Source organism: Schistocerca nitens, chromosome 3 (assembly GCF_023898315.1).
Source record: "Schistocerca nitens isolate TAMUIC-IGC-003100 chromosome 3, iqSchNite1.1, whole genome shotgun sequence".
In the NCBI taxonomy this organism is placed as follows: domain Eukaryota; kingdom Metazoa; phylum Arthropoda; class Insecta; order Orthoptera; family Acrididae; genus Schistocerca; species Schistocerca nitens.
The window spans coordinates 806,218,425-806,241,424 of record NC_064616.1 but is presented as its reverse complement, the minus strand read 5'-3'; the positions used below and the strand labels follow the sequence as shown (position 1 = coordinate 806,241,424).

At 44.6% G+C, this 23,000-nt stretch overlaps 1 protein-coding gene across 1 annotated transcript in view; it reads left to right on the top strand.

Moving 5' to 3' along the window:
- The window catches only part of LOC126249433 (uncharacterized), a 619,638-nt gene that overhangs the window by 440,646 nt on the left and 155,992 nt on the right, over nucleotides 1–23,000 (top strand). Inside the window, exon 5 of the mRNA XM_049951086.1 lies at nucleotides 9,373–9,502. Coding sequence (XP_049807043.1) covers nucleotides 9,373–9,502 — 130 coding nt within the window. The remainder of the gene's footprint in view (nucleotides 1–9,372; nucleotides 9,503–23,000) is intronic.

Below are 23,000 nucleotides of genomic sequence, written 5' to 3'. Positions count from 1 at the left end.
CGCTGTTCTTTCTGTACACTCAACATTTTCCGACGCACAGACAAAACGTCAACTACTTAAAACAGACGCCACGGGCAGACTGAGTGCAGGAGGCAGATGAAACTCGAGCAGTAGGCGGAGCGAGAGTCACGTGACAGGCCACGCGACTTTCAGCCTTATTGCATTCGTTTTATTGTTTCACCAGTACTAGTCCGGTTTTTTTCTAGCCACACCTCGTATACTCGCCCGTGAATAGCATTTCTTTGGATCTTACACTGATACTTCTGGGTCTGTTACAGCTATCGTTATCTGGACCGAAGGCAGAGTCGCCTATTTTTAAGAAATAAATCGTGCGCATCCCACACACAGTCAGCTACCTCGTGGCGTGTAGCGCTCACCAGACCCACTTTGGGTGCCCTGCAGTTCTCAGTCCTATGACGTAAGTCTAGGAAGTCACAGCCTAGCCTGTCACAGAAGCTTCACAATCTTTGGTTCAAGCCTTCCACTCGACTCAGAACCAGGAGACCATAATCAGTTCTGGGGATAATGCCGCAGACTGTTTGCTTCGTTGAAACTCCGTAATCAAAGCTTGTCTTCTCAACCTTCTTTGCATATCGTCGGAACGATCTAAATTTGACCTCGGAGGGCAAACGACAGATATCATTCGTTTCAACGTGTCCCATAATATCCAGGTCATTGCATCTTATTTCCTCAATGGCTGCCGGAATATACTTTTCAACGTGTTGAATGAGGCCTCCAGGTATACAATGACCTCTTCTAATCGACTGTCCTTGACTTTCACATTTCCAGCTGGGACCCATTTGCTGGACATTACTTTCGTTTGGGAAAAGTTGATGTTCAAGCCAACCAACTGACATGGTACACATGATATTCATTCCCATGTGTTCCTACCATTTCTCTTCAAGGGAACCATTATTCGCTGCACATTTGAAAGACCAACGGTTAGTAGACCGCTACCCTTTTGCATTTGCCTCCCCCTTGACACGAAACACGGCACGTTCCGCAACAAGTGAATTGTGGCGCAGGCAACGAGGAAGGGCGTCACAGCAGTCACTGACTAAGCTCTGCGAGTGTTATGGGAAACATTTTTGGCCATTTTGCCTGACTGTTACTCACACATCCGAAGGCAGGTCGAAATTCAGTTCATTACATTATAATAAGCGGGCACAGTGTCTCGTATAGGTCCTTACACTGTTCCGCATCATTCTTAATTTGTGTCAGAAGCAGGGGATTACGAATTAAAAGGAAAATGAGAAAAAGTTATGGAACAAGAGCAGACAAGAGCACTTGTAACAAGCAATAGAAAAAGACAAGTAGTAAGTATAAAATCTAACAGATTATCCAGACTAGTTAAGCCCAGAAGCAGGCATGGCTCCTGTATGATCTGCTAATACGAGGTCCTCGAGGCGCAATACATATGTTGGACTGTGTGAACTGTACCATAATTGCAAAAAACGGGTCAGGTCGCTGTTGCAGAAGCAGCGAAAAAAGCATGCCAAATTTAAAAGAATGCAAAATCCCCAAGACTGGCAAAGTTTTGCAGAAGTTCGAAATATAGCTCATACTTCAATGCGAGATGCTTTCAGTAATTTCCACAACGAAACTCTGTCTCAAAATCTGGCGGAAAACCCAAACAGATCCTGGTCATAAATAAAGCACTCCAGTGCCAATACGCAATCAATTCCTTCACTGCGCGATAACAAAGGTGAAGTCACTGATGACAGTGCCACTAAAGCAGAGTTATTAAACACGATTTTCCGAAACTCCTTCACCAAAGAAGACGAAGTAAATATTCCTGAATTCCAATCAAAAACAACTGCCAAGATGAGAAACATAGAAATAGATCTCCTCGGTGTCGCAAAGCAGCTTAAATCACTTAATAAAAGCAAGGCTTCTGGTCCAGATTGTATACCAGTCAGGTTTCTCTCAGAGTATGCTGATACAATAGCTCCATACTTAGCAATTATATACAACCGCTCGCTCACAGAAAGATCCGTACCTAAAGACTATAAAATTGCTCAAGGGAAGTAAGAGTAATCCGCTGAATTACAGGCCCTTATCACTAACGTCGATTTGCAATAGGGTTTTGAAACATATACTGTATTCGAACATTATGAAGTACCTCGAAGAAAACGCCGCGTGGGGTAGCCGTGCGGCGTATGGGGGCCTTGCCACGGTTCGCGCGCCTCCCCCCGTCGGAGGTTCGAGTCCTCCCATGGGCATGGGCGTGTGTGTTGTCCTTAGCGTAAGTGAGTTTAAGTTAGATTAAGCCGTGTGTAAGCCTAGGGACCGATGACCTCAGCAGATTGGTCCCAAAGAACTTATCACAGATTCCAATTTCCTCGAAGAAAACGATTTATTGACACGTAGTAAGCACGGATCCAGAAAACATCGTTCTTGTGAAACACAACTAGCTCTTTATACTCATGAAGTAATGAGTGTTATCGACAGGGGATGTCAAATTGATTCCATGTTTTTAGATTTCCAGAAGGCTTTCGACACCGTTCCTCACAAGTGTCTTCTAACCAAACTGCGTGCCTATGGAATATCGCCTCAGTTGTGTAACTGGATTCATCATTTCCTGTCAGAAAGGTCACAGTTCGTAGTAATAGACGGAAAGTCATCGAGTATAACAGAAATAATATCCGGCGTTCCCCAAGGAAGTGTTATAGGCCCTCTATTGTTCCTGATCTATATTACGACATAGGAGACAATCTCAGTAGCCGTCTTAGATTGCTTGCAGATGATGCTGTCATTCACCGTCTTGTAAAGTCATCAGATGACCGAAACGAATTGCAAAATGATTTGGATAAGATATCTGTATGGTGCGAAAACTGGCAATTGACCCCGAATAAAGAAAAGTGTGAAGTTATTCGCATGAGTACTAAAAGAAATCCGCTAAATTTCTATTACGCGATAAGTCACACAAATCTGAAGGCTGTAAATTCAACTAAATACTTAGGGATCACAATTACAAATACCCTAAATTGGAACGATTACATAGATAATGTTGTGGCTGGAGTCAACCAAAGATTGCGATTCATTGGCAGAACACTTAGAAGGTGCAACAAGTCTACTAAAGAGACTGCTTACACCACGCTTGTCCGCCCTATTCTGGAGTATTGCTGTGCGGTGTGGGATCCGCATCAGATGGGAGTGACGGATGATATCGAAAAAGTACAAAGAAGGGCAGCTCGTTTTGTATTATCGCGAAGTAGGGGAGATAGTGCCACAGAGATGATACGTGAATTGGAGTGGCAATCATTAAAACAAAGGCGTTTCTCGTTGCGACGGGATCTTTTCATGAAATTCCAATCACCAGTTTTCTCCTCCGATTGCGAAAACATTCTAATGGCAGCCACCTACATAGGGAGAAATGATCATCACGATAAAATAAGAGAAATCAGGGCTCGCACAGAAAAATTTAAGTGCTAGTTTTTACCGCTCGCTTTTCTATAGTGGAACGGTAGAGAGACAGCTTGAAGGTGGTTAATTGAATCCTCTGCCAGGCAATTTATTGTGAATAGCAGAGTAATCGCGTGGATGTAGATGTTCTTAGACACTAATGAATATCGTCATTTTGGAAGATTTACTTTGAATCTTGTTGTTGCCATCCGCAGTCTGTTAAGGATTTCAAGACTTCCCAGGTTTCGAGATTCCCAGGTCCTAGTTCTTTTGATGCTTCCTTCCGGTAACGTTCTTTGGAAACTGACCGCATCTCTACTTTGAGCTGGGTCCGTTGTTGCTTGGTGGGAGTGTATATTGTCTGCATTTAGCGTCAATTAGTGCTGTTTATTACTGACTGTAACCTCGATAATTACATTAAATTGTGTACCAAGTTTTTCTATTGTCGTAATAGATATCTCATTTCGGCTGTTGATGGCTTCAGTTCTTAAAGCCAACTGGTAATAGTTGCAGCATATCAGACCCATAAGTTAATAGGGAATCAGAAAGCTTAGTTTAACGCTATTTGTCTACTGTTCTGTAAAATATTGCACTAGCCACAATGGAGAGCCATTGTATATGCTGTTCTCGGGCACAGGATTCGTTAGCTGCTGTTCGTAAGCAGCTGGAAATCGCCCTTACTGCTGTCAGCCGACTGGAAGCTGCTGCGAATGTGTGTGTTAGGAGGGCAACGAAAGGTGTGAGCCGGAGAGACCAAAGATACCTCATGTATTGTGCCCTTGTCAAGACGTCCAGGATCCTGACTATGATTGCCGTGTCAATGGAAGATCTAGGTGTCCTGTACAGGTACAAGGCAGAACTCACGATGTCACACCCATCCTTCTAACCACCAAGTTCGAGGTGCTATCTTCCACAGAAACTGGAACTGGGCCAGTGAGACTCACTTCACACGTTGAGAAACCTGCTGCGTCCTGTATAAAAAGGAGGCAAAAGCAGGATAGAGGTCTATTAATCGTCGGCATTCAAACTAGCGGTGAATTATGGTGCCCGTCAGGGAAATGGCGGCAGGTGATGGGAAGGAAGGCCGTGTGCAAACAGCATGTATACCTGGGGGCCTCATTCACCATGTTGAAGAACTATTCCAGCAGCCATCGAGGAAAAGGGTGTAATCAACTGAAGATTGTGACACACACTGGTACGAACGATGTCTGTCATCTGGGCTCCTAGACTATACTTGGATCGTACCAGCGACTGGCAGAGAAGACAGAATACCAGCCTTGGTCACGGACCTTCAACGATGTTCACCATCTGCAGCATCGTCGCCAGGACTGATAGTAGTCCCCTGGTTCTGAGTCGGGTGGAAGGCTTGAACCAGAGGTTGCGAAGGTTATGTGACAAACTAGACTGCGACTTCTTGGACTTGCGCCATGGGTTAATAATTGAGGCGTCATCCTAAATGGGTCAGGTGTGTACTACGCATCAGAGGCCGCAATCCAGATAGCTAGCTATATATGAGATGCACACATTCCTTTTTTTATATAGAACAAGCGTCCAAGTGGCCATTCGCAACAAAGTTTGAAGCGCTTCTAAAAATGAGTGAAGCTCTCATAATACCAGGTACAGAAAGCTGGTTAAAACCCTAAATTGACAGCAATAAGGTTTTTGGAGGAAATTTAAGGGTGTATCGGAGGGACCGGTTGGCATGAAATGGAGGTGGTGTTTTTGTCTCAGTAGACAAGTAACCCACATTCACCGAGACAGAAATTAAAACTGCGGGTGGAACCGTTTGTGCAAGGCTCAGTATCAGGAGTGGGCATAATCTTGTAATTGTATCCTTTTATCGATCACCAGATTTTCTCCCTGATGTACCTTCAGAGAAACCCTCAGTTCGCTGGTACATAAGTTCCCCAATCATACTGTAATCTTCGGAGGAGACTTTGATCACCCAAAAAATCAATGGGGATGGTTACACTCGTGTTCAGAAAAAAACAGAACATCTTGAACGGCTAGAGACAGGACAATCATATTCACAGGACATGCACATTAGTATTTTCTGTAGAAATGATTAGCACTTGAACCACGCGGCGCGCGGGTTCAAGGTGAACATCGATATCGTGGCACAATACTACCTATTGTAAAATGTGCCTGCGGTTCTCGTTGTCGCTATAAACCGAAGGTAATGGATCAGTGTGAGTTGAGCAGACGTGCAGGATGCCTCGCAGACGTATGCACCAGCCGTATCGCCAAATCAGTGAGTTTGAAAGAGGGCGTATTATTGGCATGAGAGAATGTGATACATCCATCCGGGAAACTGCTGCTCGTGTGGGACGAAGTGTTTCGGCAGTGCAACGCGTGTGTGCAGAATGGTTCACGGAAGGCCGTAGAACACTATGAAATGGGTCAGGTTGCACCACCCGGCCCACCCACAGAGAAGATCGACACCTCATCCGAATGGCATTGCAGGACAGATCTGCGTCCTCAGCTCTGGCACAACAGTGGAACAGTGTAACACATCGTACGCTATCAGGGTTGGCAGACCGTTGCCGTTTATTATGGCATGAGTTACTACGCGTCATCCACTTTTCCGCCTACCTTTGACGAATGGGCCGAAACATGCTAGGTGGTAATGCTGTATGGAACGACGTCACTGGTGACAGGAATGGCATCAGATAGTTTTTTCGGACAAATGCGGGTTCTCTTTGTTTGAAAACGACGGTCGCGTTTGGTTCGCCACAGACAGAGGGAGCGGTATCGCAGTGACTGCATTCGCCCAAGACATACAGTGCCAGCTCAAGATCTTGTGGTGTGGGGTGCTATTGGGTAAAACCACAAATCACAGCCGGTCTGTGTTCAGGGCCGTTTCTGCACAATACCTCGGACGTCATTTTTCAGCAAGACAATGCACGACCACATGTTGTTGCACGAACACGTGCCTTCTTGGTGTCACAGGATGTCAGCCTTTTGCCCTGGCCCACTAGATCACCAGACTTGTTGCCAGTCGAATATGTGGGATATGGTCAAACGACGGGTGCAGTGCTGTGACCCAATTCCAGCCACCACTAGTGGCTATACCATTCGCGCCTTATACGCGTCGATGCCATCACGCATGGAACAAGTTATCAGGACCCATGGCGGACCTTGTGCCTACTGGGCAACAGGACGAACGGAGGAGACTGAAATGTTAATCATTTCTGCAGAACATACTAATGTACATGTCCTGTAAATATGAACGTCCTATCCCTTGTCGTTCAAGGTGTTCTGTTTTTTCTGAACATGAGCGTACATTTTTGTTAGTTGTGGTAGCTACAAGAGACCTTGCGAAACGTTTCTAAATGCCTTCTCTGAAAACAACCAGGAACACATATTTTGGGACCTCACCCATGACGAAAATGATTTGTATCTAATGGCAATAAATAGGCATGACCTGTTTGAGGGTGTCCACATTAAAAGTGATATCAGTGACCATGCGACAGCTGCAGTAACTATGATTACCAAAGTACAAAGAGCAAACAAAAAAAGTAGAAAAAATCACATGTTTAGTAAACTAGATAAATGTGCAGTAATTTCATATCTGAATGAGGAACGTGAAACTTTCAGCTCTGGACAAGGGCTTGCAGAGGAACTATGGCTCAGGTTTGAAAGAACTGTTGGCCATGCACTGGAGAGATATGTGCCCAATAGAAGAGTTCATGGTGGGAGGGACTCTCCATGTAAAACGTTACTGTATAGAAACTTGTGAAGGAACAGAGAAGCGTAATAGGTGTAAAACAAAGCATGGGGCTACAGACAGATGTCGAATGAAACGGATTTGGCTGTCAAGAGGGCCTCAGTTACAGTTTGTTACACAGATACGTCAATGATGGGCTTAGCTCATTTCATAATATTGATGTTATAAACGATTTTAGTGCTGCACATCTTCTTAATTTATGTTACTAGTCTGTAATCTCTGAGTAGCACAGAAGTTAAGCACAGGTACTCTCGGGAGGTTTCAACTACCGAAGGAATGAAACACACCAAAACTGCTGCCTATCTTCATCCTCAGTTATTCCTTTTTCCGTAACAATTTAATCCACGTCTATGCTGTTCGAGGTGGTGTATCACACGCTTCTGTAACATCGCTCACCAAATACATGACCCTCCAAAGTTCCCCAATTTCGTCGTTGATGCAGAGTCTCTCAGTTGTCATGTGTGGCTTTGATAACCCAACACACAATCATGTGGTGTTCGATTCCTTTGTCGAATCAAAGTACGCCTGAAGATCAACAAAGGGTGGACAATGAAAGTTCATGTTTGGGGAAGTTAAAGAACTTCTCGATACTTTTCTCGCCACGCCTGCCTCACCAGACCGTCGAGACGGTACGAATGATTCTTACGTCATAGTTACGGTTTTTGCCCAGTGGACCAGAGGCTGAAGCAAAGACTGAGATATTACCTTCTATTCGCAGTGAATGGGGTACGAACAGCTGAAAGGTCTCTATGTTTGATATTACCACTTTAGCCTCGTCATTCGAGTTCTTCCAAAGGATAAGGTTTAGTGTCGTTGACTGTTGATGCAGAAGTCTAAGTTACCACTCTTGCTGATGGCATTATATATACTGGATAATGGCATAGCTCCATGGCTATTATCGCAATAAGCAAAATTGCAATACATACTTCAGTTCCTGCATGTTGACTACTTTTAAGTATTTTATTATGTACATGTGCCGAACGAGAAGAGTCCTCCACATTCACACAAGAAAATGAAGCAGTATGGCTTTTTTGTGTTGCTCATTTCATTTATTCTGATTAATTGTTGTTGTTTTACTATAAGCGCTTGTGCGCTGGGCTCAAATGTATCTATTTAAGTCGAAACGTTGATTTGAAGAATATTACGTTTAGTATTGTTGGAAACGTTAGCAAGTAAGCTTTTATTTAAACTATATTTCTAGCTTGTAGGTTTTTTAGTATTCAAATGATGGTACATTTTGTGCTTTTATGTCTTTGAAAGAAAGTCATGCTTTTGGTGGGGATACCCGAAGTCTTCATTGGCGGTAGAGGTAGGTCGCTGAACAGTGCTGAAAAATCGAAGGCGTCTAGGACACATGGGTGAAGTGAGGACACTTCGATATGGTCTATCGGAGGAGACGGTAACAAAGTTTGACTTTGATGTCGTGCTGTGGGAGGGAGTACGACTTGGTAATTTATTCATGTGATAGGAAAGTTTTGTAAGACTTCGGCTCTACGGCATCGGAGATGCAGTCTTATACTCAGTACATTTCAGCTACAAACAGGACTTATACCTTTCGAACTAGCAATGAACTGTTAAATTGTTGGGAACTGTTCTACCATTCATGCTACGTTTTACACAATATCAACTGCTGTTCAATGTTTATAATTCTATTTCAAGTATGTTTTTTAGAACACCATTGCTGAATAACATTGATTCATTTGTGAATAAATTATCAGACTTTTGAAACTATAAATTCGTGGTACCACCTGCATTAATTTGCAAATAGTTCCCAATTTTATCATTTCTGGTCATTACTCTTCACAGCAATTTATTGTTATTAATTAATTCGCTTAACTTACCTGCGACTAATTCACAACAGAATATTTGGCTATCTTAGCTATTGGGAGTAAAGCTAAAGCAGACGTATGCGACTCGACCCTGCGACATCCGTGGGCTACATTTTCGATTAGAGCCGTACATAGCCCAATATCGATTCTCATTGCTAACTCACACGAAATTGAGCGTGTAGGAACTGTACGAAACCCGATATTGGTCTTAATACAGCTTAAGTATTTATAATCATAAATACAAGATTTGGAGCAAAGGGAAAGACAACATACGCTAACTTCCAGCTGGCCTGCTTGATTGAATAGTATGTCTTCGTATGCATTTCAGTTATATCAGCGTTACTTTCCACGGTTGAATTGTGGTGTTGTTACTGAACGGATTCTCACAGATGAATGTGTGGTCGTTTGCAGGTGGACAACGTGGGACATCCGTCATGGCAGGCGCAGCTGAGGGGCAGCAAGAAGTGGACGCTGCAGCCGCCTCCCGAGTGTTTCTACTGCTGCGACCCGCTGCATGTTGTTGTCGAACCCGGAGAGATAAGTAAGAACATTCTTTTACGCTTCACTAACTCAATTAAATTTTCAGTCCACTATTCAATCCCGGGTAATATTATATAGTGTCTTAATTGTGCATATCCGCAGCTACAGCAACGCGCCGCAAATTGCTGTAAAGAATACAGCAGAAGATGCTTCCCGCCACGCCGACTGTTCTTTCCGTCCCATTCACTCTCTATACTGAAGATAGGTATCGTTCGATGATCCAACGACGTGAGCTTCATTAGGTGCTCAGCTGAACCCCAACAAGGACGATTAAGAGAAAATGAATTAATCGTGGCAAAAAGCGTCTGGCTATGCTATGACTTCAATATCAGTGAGTCACAACTGAAACAGTCAACTCATATAAATAACTCGGAGCAACAATTTGTGGCGATACGAAATGGAATTATCATATGGACTCAGTCGCACGCAAAGCAGGTACCATATTTCGGTCTACCGATATGACACTGAGAAAATGCAATCAGTCTACAATGGAGAGAGATTAAAAAGCACTCGTGCCAACAGATGTGTTCGCCGCTGGCGCGCACACTTAAACAGCCCAGGTATTGGGAACAAATAAGTTTATTTAACACAATTTCCACAAAAATATTATCCAGAATGAAACAAAGAAAGGATGATTCAGCAGTACGTGAAACAAAATGTATGCTAGTCCTCCAGTAAGTGAAACAAAACAAATAACGGCTCATAAATAACGGAGCCACTTAGACGACCAGAGTAAGTTCCGTGATACTTGAAAGAGTTACACACGCTTCATTGAACACAATGTTAAAGTCTTAAGAGCTTTGCGTCCAAAACAGTGAATCAAGTTTCTGTAGTTATACGCTCTTTAATGAGCAGAGTCTTGAAGTCCTAATAATTTTGGTTAAAACAGAAAAATGAGTTTCTCATTTCAGGTTTAAAACCGAAATTCAAATCCAAGCTTTATTCAAGAAGAATAAACACTTCACAAATCTTGCGGCGCACTTCGCTGAAATATTGAAAGAGAACAGTAATGAAATATCTAAGTCCGACAAGGATGGAAACTTCCAGTCTGACACTATCTCGCCGAACAGTACAATTTAATGGAGTCTCAAGGAGTACGTCGCTGATCATTTAGAATCCCAGCTGAGGAGGCGGCACGCTGTCCAGAAGCCGATGGCCCAGTCCTTGGCGCAGCGTAGTGGTCTTCCGGTTGCTGGCTGCGACGAAACTGCCGTTCAGAGCTCGTACGCTAGCCTAAATAGACGCCTCGGGGACGTATACGAGTTGACTTATATTTGGCACGTGGCTGGTGGTTTCATGAAGAGGTGCGGTTTGCCCACAATTTCTACCGTCGCCGTGTACGCCGCATGGTGGCCTAGCCGGAGTGCTGTTGACGCTCTCTGCTGGTCTGGCCGCGGAGATCCTGTGTTGTGAGGTGTCATCTGCAATGTAGGGACTGGGCTCGCTGCATCCCTTTCAAAGAATAAGTTAATATTGCTCACGTCTGTTTGATCTGCATCACACAGATTTAATAGAGGATACTGAACGTACACAAAGAAGGGCAGCAAAGATGGCCACAGGTTTGTTTGACTCAAAGAAGAGCGAATAGCGTGATGAAAATGTTAAAAAGGCTGCACTGGCAGACGCTTCAAGATGACGTCAATTATCCCGCGATTGGCTTCTTCCAAAATTTCAGGTACCACTATTAAGTTAGTCTACTGCAGCCCTCTGTGTATCGCTCCCGTAGGGACAGGGAACACCGTATTAGGCTAATTACAGTGTGCACAGAGACATTTAAGCAGTCATACTTCGCACGCTCCACACACGAACAGAATCCCTAATATGTGTTATAACGGTAAATACCCTCTTCCTTTTACTTCACAGTGGTTTGCAGATAATGGATATAACCTATATTCCGCACCCTGATGCGATGTATACAGTAGTTCATTTTGCTTATCGTCTGCACCTACATCATTACCCTACGAATCACTTCAAGGTGCTGGGAAGAGGCTACCATTGAATGAACTGTATACAGGATTGATACGAATTCTACTGGAACACTTTCAGAGACGAGAATCCATTTATCCATTGCAGAGTCTTTGGTGTGATGACTAAATGTGCTAATTTTAAACGCTGTGCCGAACTGTGATTGGAACCCAAATTCCTGCCTTCCAATAACGCCATCTGAGCTCACCTCATGAGGCTACTCACGGTTCCAGTGTGCTCCCCTGCCCTTCTAAACTCTGTAGAGACTCCCCCACGAAGCTGTGAGGTTTGCACCTACGAAAGATAGCAATATACATTACTGGAGAGTACTATAGACTAGAAGGCGAGAGAAGATTCTTGATGGTTTAAAGTGAGCTATGTACAAACGCTTTGGGCGTCTGCCAAGAGCAGTCACATGATGCGAATTTAGTTCTGTTTACAAGACTGCTGGAAATAACGTTATTGCAAAACTGTCGATATTTTGGAAGTGCTGTGATCCCAAAACAATGAATATAAACTACTGTTCTGGTTATTGTACCTAAATCCTGTAATGAAACTGAAACAGAAATTTTTGTGTGTAATAAGTGTACTTACACTCAAATATTTTAAGTTATTCTTAACCTAAATGTACACATTCATGTCTACACAACGAATCGAATTCTCTACTTTCTTTTTAATTAGAGGGTGAGGAACAGTTGACCGTACATCGGCGAACGATTCTTTTCTTACAGTATACGATGCCTGTTAGCTATTTCTAAGACAATTCCACCGTCATAACCGACATTTCTATTTCCGTCTGCTCATCCTCTGCTGCTCTAAGCTCTTAAGCTAAAATTAGCATTACCACATCCAATCCTTCACGAAACACTTAAAATGTCGCCGTTCTGGAAACAGTGCCAGTAGAAATTCGATATTTGGCATATTGCATCTACATCTACATTTACATCAACACGACTACTCTGCAATTCACACTTAAGCACCTCGCAAAGGGTTCGTCGAATCACCTTCAGACTATTTCTCTGTCGTTCCACTCCCGAAAAGCACGCAAAAAAAGGAACACTAAAATCCTGCCGTGTGATCTCTAATTTATCTTACTTTATCATGATGAACAATTCTCCCTATAAGGGTGGACGTCAAGAAAACATTTACGCATTCCGAGGAGAAATTTGTGACTGAAATTTCGTAAAAATATCTCGCGGCAACGAAAACACCTTCCTTTTAATGATTGCCACCCCATCTCACGTATCATATCCGTGACACTCTCTCTCCCCTATTTTGCGATAGTACAAAACGAGCTGCCCTTCTTTGAACTTTTTCGATGTCCTCCGTCAATCCTATCTGATTAGGATCCCATACCGTGCAGCAGTATTCCAAAAAAAGACGGACAAGCGCAGAGTAGGCAGTGCCTTCAGTAGAACCGTTGCGCCTTCTAAGTGTTCAGCAATAAAAGGCAGTCTTTGGTCCGCTTTCCTCACAATATTATCTATGTGCTCTTTCCATTTCAAGTTGTTCGCAATTGTTATCCGTAGCTATTCAGTTTTATTGTCAGCCTTCAGATTTGTGTGATTTATCGTGTAACCAAAATTTAAAGGATTTCCTTAGTAATCATGTGAATGACCGCATACTGTTCGTTATTTAGAGTCAATTGTCATTATTAAAATTGCCACTTTTCACATCCTACAGATACCTTGTGTAAATCATTTTGCAATTGTTTTTGATCTTATGATGACTTTACTAGACGGTAAATGATAGCACCATCTGCAAACAATCTAAGAGGGCTGCTCATATTGTCTCCTAAATCGTTTATTTTCGTCAGTTACTATGAAAGGAACCTAATTGGTATAATTCTCGATCGAAAGACTTGCCTCTATTAAGTGTTTTAAGTTGCTTTCCTACACCGAGAATGTCGACTTTCTCGTGTTTACAGCTGTTATTCATTCTAATCCTGGAATATTTTCTTCATCTTCCTTGGTAAAGGAATTTTCGGAAAACCGTGTTTAGTAAATCCGCTTTAATGGCACTGTCATCGATAACATTACCATTGTTACTGCGCAGCGAAGGTAGTGATTGTGTCTTGTCATTGTATACTTTACTCTTTCGATTTTGTGTCAGATTTCAAGCCAGAGTTTCATTGTGGAATCTGCTAAAGGAATCTCGCAATGAAGTCCGGCCTAAATTTCGTGCTTCAGTAAGACGTTGCCAACATGGGAGATTTTTAAATTTGACATGCTTTTTTTCGTTGTTTATGCAGTGTTCTGACCTGTTTTGTGTAACATGGAGGATCAGTTGCGTCTCCTATTCCTTTATTTGTTATCAATACTATTTCTTTGAATTTAAGCCATATCTGGCCTGAGCTTTCATAGTTTGTATGGAGTGGATACCATTCCTCTGAAAGGCATCAAGCGGATTTTTACCTTCCTCTTTATAAAGAAATGGGATTGGTAGTGCTGCCAGGGGAGAGATACACTATGTTATTAAAAGTATCCGGACACCTGACTGAAAATGACTTACAAGTTCGTGGCGCCCTCCATGGGTAATGATGGAATTGAACATGGTGCTGGCCACCCTTAGCCTTGATGACAGCTTCCACTCTCGCGAGCATACGTTCAATCCGGTGCTGGAAGGTTTTTTGGGGAATGGCAGCGCATTCTTCACGGAGTGCTGCTCTGGGGAGAGGTATCGATGTCGGTTGGTGAGGCCTGGCACGAAGTCGGCGTTCCAAAACATCCGAAAGGCGTTTTATAGGAGCCAGGTCAGGGCTCTGTGCAGGCCAGTCCATTACAGGGATGTTATTGTCGTGTAACCGCTTCGCCACAGGCCGGGCATTATGAACAGGCGCTCGATCGTGTTGAAAAATGCAATCGCCATCCCCGAATTGCTCTTCAACAGTGGGAAGCAAGAAGGTGCTTAAAACTCAGTGTAGGCCTGTGCTGTGATAGCGCCACACAAAGCAACATGGGTGCAAGCCCCCTCCATGAAAAACACGACCACACCATAACACCACCGCCTCCGAATTTTACTGTTGGCACTGCACACGCTGGCAGATGACGTTCACCGGGCATTTTCCATACCCACACCCTGCCATCGGATCGCCACATCGTGTACCGTGGTTCGTCACTCTACACAACGTTTTTCCTCTGTTCAATCGGCCAATGTTTACGCTCTTTACGCCAAGCGAGGCGTCGTTTGGCATTTACCGGCGTGTTGTGTTGCTTACGAGCAGCCGCTCGACCATGAAATCCAAGTTTTCTCATCTCTCGTCTAACTGTCGTATTACTTGCAGTGAATCCTGAGGCAGTTTGGAATTTCTGATAGTTTGGATAGATGTCTGCCTGTTACACATTACGACCCTCTTCAACTGCCGGCGGTCTCTGTCAGTCAACAGACGAGGTCGGCTCAAACGGTTCAAACGGCTCTGAACACTATGGGACTTAACATCTATGGTCATCAGTCCCCTAGAACTTAGAACTACTTAAACCTAACTAAGCTAAGGACATCACACAACACCCAGTTATCACGAGGCAGAGAAAATCCCTGACCCCGCCGGGAATCGAACCCGGGCGCGGGAAGCGAGAACGCTACCGCACGACCACGAGCTGCGGACAGACGAGGTCGGCCTGTACGCTTTTGTGCTGTACGTCTCCCTTCGCGTTTCCACTTCACTATCACATCGGAAACAATAGACCTAGGGATGTTTGGGAGTGTGGAAATCTCGCGTACAGTCGTATGACACAAGTGACACCCAGTCATCCGACCACGTTCGAAGTCCGTGAGTTCCGCGGAGCGCCCCATTCTGCTCCTTCACGATGTCTAATGACTACTGAGGTCGCTGATATGGAGTACCTGGTAGTAGGTAGCAGCACAATGTACCTAATATGAAAAACGTATGTTTTGGTGGATGTCCGGATACTTTTGATCACATAGTGTATACACTGGTGTCCAAAATTAAAGCAACCTAAGAAAATTTTGCAAGGTTAGTCTTATTTTGCCACAAAACAGTATAAACAGGCGATAGTAAAGTAGAAACAATTCAAAAAATTCAGAACGTAAACAACTGCAACATGCATAATGGTAAACAAAAATGTTCTTGGTTTTTTCCAACTTAACGGATTTACACACACCTTCCGACAACTGGTTAATGCGCTCAGTATGAGGTGTGACTCCCTCTGGCAACAATAGAGGCCTGACAACGATAGAGCATGCTGTAAATGATGTCATCAGTCTCATGTTGAGGCAATAACGCCCATTCTCCCTGCAGACGAGCTCGCTGTCTTGAGAGAGGTTAATCGATGCTGACGTGGTGCAAGGCATCTCCCTAGTGCATTCAAGACACGCTTTTATGGGATTCCTGTCGGGAGAACAAGCAGGCCACGCCATTATCTTCCGTTTCCAAGAAAACATCAACCACCTGTTCTCTATAAGGTCGACAATTATCGTCCATCAATACGAAGTCTGGGCCAACAGCACCTCAGAACAACAGCAGATGAAGTCCCATGATCTCGCCACGATACCTGGTAGCAGTTAAACCTGGCCGCTTCACCAGTACAATTTAATGAACAGGGTTTCGAGTAGTAAACATAAACCCTGCCCATACCATTAGAGATCCTCCTTGATATCAGTCTCTGTCCACAATGTTTGTGTCTCGAAATCGTGTTCTACGTTCCCTCCAGACGCAAATCGATCGAAAATCACTATCCACACTAAATCTGGACTCATCTGTGAAAACAACATTGGCCCACTGTTCGACCGCCCAGGTGGCATGTTGATGAGTCCACTCTAGACGTTCCCTTCTGTGAAGACGAGTCAGAGGTAAACATACAGACAATACAGACAGTAAAGGCCACTCTGCCGAAGTCTTCTGCACACTGTTTACCTCGATACAACACGTCCAGTGGATTCTAAGAGCTCACGTGGTGCCAGTTACCGTGCAGTGCTAAGGCGGTACTGTCGTGCCATTACAGCCAAATGATGGTCTTCTCTTCTGAAGTCACACGTGGTCGGCCCTGCCCTGGTATTCGGGGTACAGTTTCAGTCTCTGTAAACTGTCGCCACATCCGAGAAACAACAGAACGATTCACACTAAGCCATCGGGCCACATCAGTTTGCGAATGTCCTGCTTCCGTTCTTTCTATGGTCCTCCTCCGCTGAGAGTTTGGTGCCGTATTGCACCGTCTGTGACTGAGTACGCAACGATTGTGGACGTGAGACTACCCAGCAAATACTACCTCCTTTCATAGGAGCCTTGACCTCATCGTTGGCATGGTTGTCCGTTAACTGTCATCTTCCGTGCAGAAAAAGATCATAAGACGTCTGGTTGACACTTCGTATGATTATATTGTGAGTTAGACACAGGGCGGTAAAATAACGGTATGTTGCTTTAATTTTGGACACCAATGTATATGTGTAAGTTTCCAACACACACGGAAACTCTGTTTTCCCTTAATATATGTCGCAGTTGTGACTGTAGAATAGGACCACCACAAGCAATCTGTGTCCAAAATACGCAGCAAGTTATTTCTTAATATTGTATGCAAGCGTAGTCGTGTTCCCCTTTAATTTGAAACTATATAAGCGTACACGTTATCGATCTCAGTGTGAGAGAACATGTTTTCTAGGAGCCTTTCATAGACATAGCCATCTACTCTCGTTACAACACTGGGTTATCATATTTAATGTCTCTTGATAGGCACGACACAACAATCCGTGTAAATTCTTATCTCAGAGTAGGTTGGTATTCTTAGCCTTCTCTGCTAGTCGCTGGAATGATCCTCGCATGATCTCGGAGTCCAGACGACAGATATCGTAAGTTCCAATGTGTGCCACAATCTGCAGCTGATTGCACCCTTTTCTCTCAATGGCTGCCGGAACAGCCTCTTCACCACGCTAAATGAGCCCTCAAGGCATACACGCTGTTTGCACATGGTGTTCCTTTCCCTAACGGGTACCATTATTCACTGTACGTTTGAACTGCTGACGTTGAATAGACCCCTTCCCTTTTGTGTTTCCCCCTCTTGTTACAGGACACAGTAGTTTTCTCAACGTGTAAACTCAGTCTCACTGACTCAGTTTCTGTTTGAGTGAAAGACAGCACCTCGAACATGCTGGTTAGGGGAATGAGTGTGACATCCTGAGTTCTCCATGATCCCTGACTCCCTGTACAGGACACTTAGCCGGCCACTGTGGCCGAGCGGTTCTAGGCGCTTCAGTCTGGAACCGCGCGACCGATACGGTCGCAGGTTCGAATCCTGCCTCGGGCATGGATGTGTGTGATGTCCTTAGGTTAGTTAGGTTTAAGTTCTAGGGGACTGATGACCTCAGATGGTTCAAATGGCTCCGAGCACTATGTGACTTAACAGCTATGGTCATCAGTCCCCTAGAACTTAGAACTACTTAAACCTAACTAACCTAAGGACATCACACAACACCAAGCCAAGGCAGAGAAAATCCCTGACCCCGCCGGGAATCGAACCCGGGAACCCGGGCGTGGGAAGCGAGAACGCTACCGCACGACCACGAGATGCGGGCGATGACCTTAGATGTTAAGTCCCATAGTGCTCAGAGCCATTTGAACCAACAGGACGCTTAGACCTACCATTGACCTGCCACACACCGTCAAGTGGATGAGGGGCGACAGATCCTGTACTTCCTGCAAAGAAGACGGCATCCGTACGAGGTGATAGTACTTCAGGTACCTTTGGTCCCTCAGGTATATGTCTTTCGGTAGGCCTCCTAACTCACACTTTCGCAGCAGTTTTCAATCGCTTGACAGTAGTCAGTGTGATTTCCAGCTGCTTACAAACGGTAACTAACGAATCCTACGCCCGATAACAGCATACAAGGGGGTTCTGCATTGTGGTTGGTGCAATAATTTTCGGAACAGTAAACAGATACCTTTAACCTAAACTTGCAGATTCTGTTTTAATTTACGCCTCTTCGAGACGAATATTCTGACTGTCGAACATACCACCTTTTGTAAACACTGCCTTGCCTGAAATTTCCTGGCGCACCTCATCCCTTAGCGTCACAGAAGTTCTCCTGCGTAACCGCTGGACTAGCACTCCCGGCAGAAAGAATAAAGCGGAGACATGACTTAGCCACGGCCTGGGGGATTGTTTCCAGAACAAATTTTCACTCTGCAGCGCAGGAAGCCGCGGCAATATCCGCAGTGCTTGCAGTTCGTGGCTCTCCAGACATCGCCACACTATCGATGTCAATACTTGTCTAGCTGAAAAGAAATCTAAGGTACACCATCTGATCAAAAGTATCCGGACACCCCTATTTAACGCGTAACCAACCATTAGAAGTCACGAGAGACTGACCCGTCAGAATCGATGGCTGTGGGGAATGTAGTGTTGTCAATGTAGGAGCAGAATAAGTCTGTCAAGGCAGGCCAGTGACTACGAACGTAGACTAGTCATTGGATGGCACCTGAATAGCAGATCCATCAGGGACATTTCGATTCTTCTCAAGCTGTCCAAGTCGACTGTTAGTCATGTTAATGTGACGTGAAAATGCGAAGGAACCTCCGCAGCAAAACGAAGACCAGCCAGACCTCATGTAGTGACGGACAGAGATAGTCGAGCATTATAGAGGGAGATTGTAAAAAATCGCATGAAATCAGCAAAACGATTCACTCGTGCGTTCCACAGTGCTACTAGCAGTCCGTCTAGAGCAGTCACTGTGCGTAGAACGTTAAAAAGAATGGGGTACGATGGTAGAGCGGGTCCTCATAAACTACACATTTCTGCAGTCAGTGCTAATTGACGCTCGACGTGGTGTAAAGAACAATGACAATGGACAGTGAATGACTGAAAATGAGTGATTTTGGGTGATGAATCACTCTATATCCTGTGGCACTTCGATGGAAGGGTTTAGGTTTGGCAGAGGCCTGCAGAATGTTACCTCCCGTGGCGTAAAGAGCCAGCAGTGACGTACAGTTCACGTGGTGTTGTGGTATGGATGTGGTTTTCGTGGTTAGGGTTTCATTCCCTTATTGCGCTTAAGAAAACGGTAAATGGAGAAGGAAATGAACGTATTTGACAGTGTTATGTGGTGCATACAGTAGAGGAACAGTACAGAGACCATGATTCATTGTCTCAGCATGGCCGTGCACCCTGATGTCAGACAGCATCTGCGAGGCAATGGTTTGTGGATAATGTACTAGCGTGACCAGCGTCCACCATCATAACCTTCTCTGGTTTCGGCTCTTGAGGAAAAATTCCTCCACACACATTCAGACGTCATTGAAGATCTCCTCCCCAACCCCCTCCCTTCCCAGTAGTGTTCAAGCTGTCATAAAGGCAAAGGACGCGCACATCCCATATTAGTGGCGATTAATAGGTGCCTGCATACATTTGATAAGATATTGTATGTGATGCCGTGCAATCTATCATAGTCAGACGAACAGTATGTCTGTCCTCTCGAGCGCTAGTTGCGTGGGACCATTAACATCCTCCGTAACACTAAGTACGTCTCTCCTGAACTCACCAATTGTCTTTCACGTGACAATCGTGTACTCCAGAGCAGCGTGAGGAGGGATATCACGGAATGATAAACCGCGCGCCTCGATTGGTCAGGGTCGTGCTGGTTCTGGGTGTTCAGCCGAGCTATTGTGTTGCAGTTCTATTCTCAGTATTTCGATGAGCGGTTCAGTCGTCTTCTTCGGGTGGACTCCTGGCAGTGAACTCATGGTGCATCACAACTCGCAGTACTGTACCTCAAGAAGACAGTTGGGTCCTTCGTCGAAATACTGTGGAAACAACAACTCGGATGAACACCTGGAAGCACACCATTAATCAATCACAATGAGAAAACCTGAGAGATCATGTCGTACGCTTCGCGCCAACATTAATTTTCTTCCACTGCCTACATGGTGCTACAGATTTAACGGCCTACAGCAGGCCCATATGCAGAATCTTACCAAATCTATTACCAGCTAACGCCACAAAGTCTTCGACGTCAAAATACTTTCTGACGTACGGCCTCGGAGTGTTCAGATTATATTGTGGACAGTCAGAAGTTTAATAACGCCTGTGTGTAAAGGTGAGATACAATCCTGAGGGGCAGGGACACCTAGAGATAACAGGCAGACTAACGAAGAACATAGAAAAGTTTTTACGAAGACCAGCTAGTGTCATCCCAAGTGTGTTTTGTAAGTGGCATGAGAGTGTCGCGCGTATGTTCATCCAACTCATGTATCATACAGTAAAAGAGGAGTCTTGTACATCAGTGAGAGTATATCTTACTTAAGAAACAAGCAACATTTATCGTGATATTTACCTTTTTATAATTTCTAAATGATTTCATTTTGCATAATAATTCTTATAATGCTTCAGTACCAACGTCTTGGGATCATCGCTTGTGCTATTTCAGTATTTATTATAGCTATTTAAACACTGATAAGGATTAGTGGAAAGTTATAAAGATATTCTTCGGTGTTTGTTGCTCACAGACGCAGATGGTAACTTCTTCAGTTTCTCTGTTTTTGTTGCCTTCTCTTGTTCCCTTCTCGGTTGGTCGGTCTTCTTGTTACTGGCAGCAGAGCTGACGGCACTTGTAGGGTTGAGGTATGGGCGATCTTCGCTGTTCCGGGAGTGGAACACTTGGGAAGCGTATTTAGGGTGCTAGCAAAATGAACAACTACGCCAAGTCGCCGCTGGTGGCAGCGGCTGATGCAGCGTGGGGTGCTGTGGATGATGGTTGCAGCATTTCCGCTACCGCCACCTTCCGCAGTGATGTCCTCATCTGCTGGGCGGCGGATTTTTCTCCTGGTATGGTCCTCTTGCTGCTCCTATGACGCGTTCGTCCTCAACAACGTGCACACGCCAGTGGGGTATCACTATCTGTACCGGACAACCTTCAACCGGAAAAAATGGTTCTGAGCACTATGGGACTTAACTTCTGAGGTCATCAGTCCCCTAGAACTTAGGACTACTTAAACCTAACTAACCTATGGACATCACACACATCCATGCCCGAGGCAGGATTCGAACCTGCGACCGTAGAGGTCGCGCGATTCCAGACTGTAGCGCCTAGAACTGCTGGGCCACTCAGGCCGGCCAATCTTCAACTGACCTTTGGTATCATATTACAGCTGATGGAATTGTGAATGTCATATTGAAGGTTGCTGGCGTACGTGTTGAGATCCCCCCTCGCCCCTACCCCAGTGAAGGGAGTGATAGGGGAGGGGAAAGTCGACCAAACGGAAACGAGCTGCCCCAACCTCCTGGTTTGCTCTCTTCCAGTAGGGATCATTCGAGGTCTGTGCTCTGTAGTGAGAAGACCACACCCTCCAAATTGGCAATTTGCTCTGAATTCTTTATAAAAAATTACGTTCATATTATATTATTAAGATGATGAACACCTCACTACCTGACACAGGTAATATATATGTATACCTTATAATGCCAGCTGAGCAGTGTATTACTTTGCGATGCTGTAGTGCGTGACATCATGCCAAGACGATGTCTAAATACGCCACCTAAAATGCGTAAAAACATAACGAATGCTGTATGTAGATACTCCACTTAAAATGTGTAAAAATGTAATGAACGGCGTATATTCAAACACCTCCGCAGATAAACAGGGTACTCGGAAATTCCCGTTACAAACTTCTTTTACTTGCAACGGGAGCCGGCATAGTGGCCGAGCGGTTCTAGTCGCTACAGTCTGGAACCGCGCGTCCGCTACGGTCGCAGGTTCGAATCCTGCATCGGGCATGGATGTGTGTGATGTCCTTAGGTTAGTTAGGTTTAAGTAGTTCTAACTTTTAGGGGACTGATGACCTCAGAAGTTAAGTCCCATAGTGCTCAGAGCCATTTGAATCATTTTTTGCAAAGGGGAGTCTGAGTTGTAACCCACGTCCGGAAGCCTACACTTTCCGTGCTGCAACCTTTTGAAAACATGACGGTACGCGACCACTTTTACAAGTAATTGATTAGGTGTGACCCAGTACATCAGTTGTTTTATAATTCTACTCATTAATAGCCAAAGAAATTGATGGTGCACCCGTTGACGGGTTCTCTTCAATGTGATGCAGTACGCCCTCTTCCAGTTCGGGTGTGCGGCGTCTCACTGGAGAATCACAGTCACTGTAGCCATTGCGTAATTGCGGAGAACAGGATATGCGATGGAGTCAGACGTTGTAAAGAATGATCTTGATAAAGGCAATGTGTAGCTCTTCCATTACTGTGAGCTTCGCCATTCCCAAGGATCATGTCGATGTATTCTACAAACGTGTACTCAACCATGTTGCTCTAACACTCAGACATGTGAATGAGGCTCGAACCAGGCCAAAGAGGTAGGACAGACCTAAAATGACATTAGCCAATCCGACATAACTACCCCCCCCCCCCCAACATGACTACCCTGTTGCATATTTACTTGGCAAACTTTTTTTTCAAACGGCTGTCGCGCGGAAACAGTACATTTCTGGACATTGGTTCCTACTCAGTATATTATGTACTCACTCCCCTTTACAAGTCCTAGAAGTTTGTGACGGAAAGTTCCAAACGCCCTATATACAGTATAGCAAC